General features: G+C 49.4%; 1 protein-coding gene across 1 annotated transcript in view; it reads left to right on the top strand.

The window, feature by feature from the left end:
* ATF5 (activating transcription factor 5) overlaps positions 1–3,658 on the top strand; it is a 4,530-nt gene extending 872 nt beyond the window's left edge. The window contains exons 2-4 of the mRNA XM_006160209.3: positions 511–804; positions 2,513–2,654; positions 2,692–3,658. Of these exons, the coding sequence (XP_006160271.1) occupies positions 627–804; positions 2,513–2,654; positions 2,692–3,055 (684 nt within the window). The 5' untranslated portion in view covers positions 511–626 and the 3' untranslated portion in view covers positions 3,056–3,658. The remainder of the gene's footprint in view (positions 1–510; positions 805–2,512; positions 2,655–2,691) is intronic.
* Positions 3,659–5,994: the final 2,336 nt, after the last annotated feature.

Genomic DNA, 5,994 nt, shown 5'->3' with positions numbered 1-5,994 from the left:
GCAGGTAGGGGCGGGGCGTTGCGCAGTGGCGGTCAAGTTTAAAGGGAAGGGTGTGGTTTGGGTAGTTAACTTTGAGCAAGGACCGGGCAGAGGGGAATTCCCCTGGGAACTGATTTGGGATAGAATCCAGAAAAAAATGTTTTGGAGGAAGAGGCGTGGCCAAAAAGAAATTCCCTTGGGATTGGGGTTTTTTTGTTGTTTTTTTTTTTAATGAAGAGGACCATTATGAGGTAGATGGGTGGGGCTTCAGGTAATTCCCCTGGGAGACCATTGAGTTTCTGTGTTGGGGGAACTGGTGGAGCGTGAGAATATTAAGGAAAAATTTATGTCTGGCCTAAAGAAAATTCCCTTGGGAGTGGGTGGGGCTCAGCGATCTCGGGAGAGAAAGGGGCAAATCCAGAATTCCCTGAGTGAGTTTTAGTGCCAAGGCCTTCTGGGAAGGCCCACAGACTTGAGGTTATGGCTCCCCCCCCTCCCTTTTGACCTGCCGCTCTTGTGTCACCCGTGTAGGTTCTCCACCTTTGCCTTGGTGCCAGCCTTCACCCAGCTGAACTACCGCCAGAGCCACCTCCCAGCTGCTGGTGCAGCCTCCTGCATTGCCATTGGTGCCCAGGGCCTCTACAGCAATGTCACTCCTGGCGACCCTGGGGCTGGAGTTGGACAGGACCCTGCTCCCAGCTAGCGGGCTGGGCTGGCTCGTGGACTATGGGAAGCTCCCCCTGGCTCCTGCCCCCCTGGGTCCCTATGAGGTCCTTGGGGGAGCCCTGGAGGGCGGGCTTCCAGGGGGGGGAGAGCCCCTGGCAGGTAAGGACAGGTGGACAATGAGGGGGAGTCACTGGAGGGGCAGGGAAAAGGGGGGGAAGGATTCATTTACTCATTTACTTGTTCAGTTGGTAAATATTACTGAGTGCCTGCCATGTGCCAGGTACTATTTTAGGTGCTGAGATAAAGCTGGGAACAAGAGTGACATGATCCCTGCACTCCCCAAGCTCACACAGCAGTAAGGGGACAGGCAGGGACTAATTGAATGATGAGATTTGGGGATAAGTGGCCAATAGCAGCTGAGCTAAAAACAAATGAATGCAGACATCTAGTTTAAAGTGGGTAGCCCGAAAACCTTCACTAAGTAAACATACTGGGCTCCGAAGGAATGAAGAGGCCCAAGGAAAAAGCATTTCAGGATGAGGGACTAGCATGTGTAAAGGCCCTGAGCAGGAATTATTCAGTAGTATTTTCTTTTTTTAAGAATTATTTTTTTATTTAGTTTTATTTATTCATTCATTTATTTTAATTTGACCAGAGACACAGAGAGAGAGAGAAAGTGAGAAAGCAAGCCATCAGGTCTGAGACTCAAACTGTGGTTGGCCATGTGGGAATGTCCAGCGCCTTAACCACCATGCCACCTGCTTATCCCTATGAGTAGTGTTTTTTAAATGCTTAGCACGTAGTGGATTTTCAATAACGAATGAATGAAGATCAAAAAGAGTTTGTGTGTATGATGTATAATTCGCCTTTTTAAAAAAAGAATTATTTATTTAATCTTATTTGTTATTATAATTTTTCAATTTGAGTAGAGAATAACAGAGAGAGAGTGAGAAAGCAAGTTGCCAGGTTGAGGACTTGAACCATGGTTATGTAGGAGTCCAGTGCCTTAACTTCCACCCCACCTGCCAGCCCCTCTAGTTTGCCTTTTAAGAATAAATAAGAGGGCCGGCAGGTGGCGTGGTGGTCAAGAGCCAACCACCACATGGCCGACCATGGTTCGAGTCCCAGACCTGGATGCTTCTTTTCCCACTTTCTCTCTCTCTCTTCAGTGTGTGTGTGTGTGTGTGTGTGTGTGTGTGTGTCTGGTCAAATTAAAATGAATGAATGAATAAATAAAATTAAATAGTTCTTTAAAGAAAAAAGAATAAATAAGACTGGGGCTGGCAGGTGGTAGGGACTCCCACATGCTGACCATGGTTCAAGTCCCGGACCTGGTAGCTTGCTGGTGGCTTGCTCTTTTACTTTGCTTCTCTCTCTCTCTGGTCAAATTAAAAAATAATAATACAAATAAATAAAATTAAACAAATAATTTTAAAAAATAAATTTAAAAAATATAAATGAGAACAAATCAGAGAGCACAGACATAGGGTACTCAATGAAGGGAATGTTGGGATGAACGAAGAAAAGTTTGGTTGGTTAGCCATTTCTTTCATTGGTTAGTTTATTGATTGGTTGGTTAATGGGTTTGATTGGTTGGTTGGTCCGTCAATTGAGTGGCTTGTTGGTTGGTTGGTCAAATGATTGCTTGATGGTTGTTTGGTTAGAAGGTTGACTGGTTGACTAGTTGTTTGGTTGACTGCTTCATTGGTTCCTTTACTTGTTTGTTGACTGGCTTGGTGACTGACTGGTTCCTTGGGTCACTGCATGAATGAGACACATTAGCCTGGGTGAGATAGACATAAGGGAGCAAACCTGCTAAGGGAGGAACAGGAACTCAGGGATTTTATGTCCCCCCTCCCATCCCCAGGTGACGGCTTCTCTGACTGGATGACTGAGCGAGTTGACTTTACAGCTCTCCTTCCTCTGGAGCCCCACTTGCCCCCAGGGGCCCTCCCCCCACCATCCCCTGGGGAAAAGAATAGACCAACTGGACCATATCAAATATGGGTGTTCTACCACCTGGGGGGCTGTCCTTCACTACCACAGCAGATACTACTGCCGCAGTGAGGCCGCTGGGCAGGGAGATGCAGGGATGGGGCCCCTGTCTCCACCACACCAGCCCCCTCCTCCTCCACCCCAACCCTCTCGCCCTGCCCCATACCCCAATCCTGTCACCACCCGAGGGGACCGCAAGCAGAAGAAGAGAGACCAGAACAAGTCAGCGGCTCTGAGGTATCGCCAGAGGAAGCGGGCAGAGGGCGAGGCCCTGGAGGGCGAGTGCCAGGGGCTGGAGGCGCGGAACCGGGAGCTGAGGGAGCGGGCTGAGTCGGTGGAGCGGGAGATCCAGTACGTCAAGGACCTGCTCATCGAGGTGTACAAGGCCCGGAGCCAGCGCGCCCGCAGCAGCTAGCCGGGCAGGCTCTGGGTGGGGGTGGTCTGCAGAGCTGCCTCACGTCCCTCACCCCTCCCAGCTCCTTCCAGATCTCTTCCTCTGCCGGTGTCCTCATCTCCTCTCTCACCCATTTCTGGATCTGGCATCCACCCTCCTGCCTAGAGTCATGGAGTGTTTGGCCTCAGTCAGTGTCTGCACTCTCACGGCCGAGCAGAGCAAGGATGGAGGCCCAGTGCATTCAGGGGGGAGCTTGCCTTTCAAATCCGGTTTCTCATAGGTTGTTATTGGTGAGGGTGGCGTGGCCTTGGGATGGAGCACTGACTGAGGCCAGAAAGCAGGCAGTGACTGCAAGTGAGAGTGAGAGTGGGGAGGTTAAGAAAGGGACCCACATACTCTAGAAGAGCAAAGCTGGTGACCTAGGGCACCAGAGGTGGCCAAGTTGAAGGCAGCTGGGGAGGGGAGAGGGCGGGGGCTGGCCATAGCTGGTGGCTGGGTACTTTAGCTCAGAGGATATCAGTGTTTTGTGAAGGTGTTGGGGGATGGGCTGCGGGCTGCATCTAGGTGAAGGGTGGGGACTGATCCTTTGCAGGTTCTAAGCAGAAATAAAATGAATTTCCTCTAGCCTGTGTGTCTCGTCTTTGAGAGGAGGAGTTGGGGAGAGGGCAGTCTTAGGCCAAAGACAATCATATCCTGGATACAGCTGGTAAGACTTATGCACAAGGGGCCAGCTGGTGGCATGGTGGTGAAGGCGTTGGACTCCCGCATGGCCAGCCACAGTGCAAGTCGGGGACATGGCAACTTGCTTTCTCATTCACTTTTTCTCTCTGAGTGCTTGTGCCCTTATAGCAAATTAAAAGTAGTAGTAATTGTGGCCGAGTGGTTAAGGTGATGGACTACAAAAATAGTAATAATAACAATAAAATTAAATAAATATATATATATTTTTATTTATTCTTTTTGGAGAGGTTTTTCGCTATAGGGCGCGTGCGCTCGCCAGACAGAGAGAGACAGAAAGTGAGAAGTCACCCCCCAGGGGGGACGGCCATACCATAATCCCTTCTCCATTCTCCTCTTGGGATCTTGGACATGCAATGCACACGTGCCCGACGTGAGTTTAAGCCACTGGGTCCAGGACTCGAACCGCAGTCAACTACATGGGAGTCCAGCAACATAGCTATTATGCTAACTGCTGGTCCCTTAATCTTTTTTTTTTTTAAGTGTATTATTTTTTTTTTTCCATGAGAGACCCCCTGACAAGGTCTCATCATGCTACAATCTGCTCCCCAGCCTTCCTGCCAGCCAGGATCACAAGCAGGTCTTGTGTGTTTCACATCAGCCCAAGATCCTAATCTCCATCCACAGAGCACAGGTATTTACCAGAGAGAGACTGAGAGGGAATGCAAGAAAGCAAGCCGCTAGGTCCAGGACTTGAACCATAGTCGGCCACGTAGGAATCCAGTGCCTTAACCACCACACTACCTGCTGGCCTCCTAAATAAATAAATATTTTTTTAAAAAAAGGGACCAGCAGTTGGCGTAATGGCTATGTCGCTGGACTCCCATGTAGTCGACTACTGTTTGAGTCCTGGACCTGGTGGCTTGAACTTGCCAGGCGTGTGTGCATGCGTGCCCAAAATCCTGAGAGGAGAATGGAGGAGAAGGGATTGCGGCATGGCCATCCCCCCTGGGGGGTGATTTCTCACTTTCTGTCTCTCTGTCTGGCGAGTGCACGCGCCCTATAGCAAAAACCTCTCCAAAAAAGCATAGGCTTAGTCAAGTGCCATGCCTGGTGGGGTCCAGTCCAGGACCTGACTGACCCAGTTGGTCCAGATACAACGAGCCACATTCAGGTTCAGATTACTTACTGCTCGTATAGCAAGACTAGCTGCAGGTGCCAGGTCCCTGCAGTCCTGTCACCTTCACCAGGAAGGACGACGCCAAGACTGAAAGGGCTGAGTGGCTACGGCAGAAGCTGTGGGGTACCCGCGGCTGGAAGGTGCCCCACCGCTCAGGAGCCAGAGCCAGCTGTCCATCCCACCGTCCTCTCGTGTTTGGGGAGGATTGCGAAGTGTTTGCCAAGACTTGGGCACTGCGGTCTGGCTGTCCCCTGTGTGCTTTATCTCAGGTAAGCAGAAAGGAAACTTTGGCTTTTTTTTTTTTAATTTTGCCATAGGGCATGTGCACTCACCAGAGAGCGACAGTGAGAAAGGGGGAAATCACCTCCCGGTGGGGGACGGAGGCCATTCTCCATTCTCTTCCTGGTGTGAGCATGTATGCACACGCTCCCAGCGGGATTTTCAAGCTCCCAGGTCCAGGACTTGAGCCTCTGTAGGCCATGCGGGACTTTAGCGCCATGCTGCCTGCTACAGGTGGCTTCAAAAACACTCATTTTTTAATAAGCAGGGTCCAGAGAAGGAGAGGGACGAAGCACCCCTCGATGGGGTGTGGTCAACCTACAATCCCTTCTACATTCTGCTGGGAGTTGGGGTACACATATGCGTCTAACCTGCCTTTCGAGCTGCAGGGGTCTGTATTTGAACTGCGGTGGACCACGGAGGAGCCAGCTCCTTTAACCAGAATGATAAGGAGACATCTATACATATATATATACATATTTTTTTTTCCTGAGACAATAGATAAAATAGATAAAAAAGTGAAAAAAATTTTCACTTTAATTAATTAATTTATTTTAATTTGACCAGAGAGGGACAGAGTGAGAGAAAGAGAGGAAGCAAGCCTCCAGGTCCAGGATGCAGACTGTGGTCAGCCCTGTGGGAGTTCAGCACCTTAACCATCATGCCACCTGCTGGCTCCAATAGAAGATAAATTTTTATTGAGCCTTTTAGTTTACAACATGAGGTAAAAAGAAAAACAGATTTCAACTAGTATTTTACACAACTGTGGTAAGGTATTTTAGACTTTAGGGATTTATAAGGGATTTTATATATTATATATATA

Source organism: Tupaia chinensis, unplaced genomic scaffold (assembly GCF_000334495.1).
Source record: "Tupaia chinensis unplaced genomic scaffold, TupChi_1.0 Scaffold000673_1, whole genome shotgun sequence".
Classification (NCBI taxonomy): Eukaryota; Metazoa; Chordata; class Mammalia; order Scandentia; family Tupaiidae; genus Tupaia; species Tupaia belangeri.
This window is presented reverse-complemented; position numbering and strand designations above follow the sequence as displayed.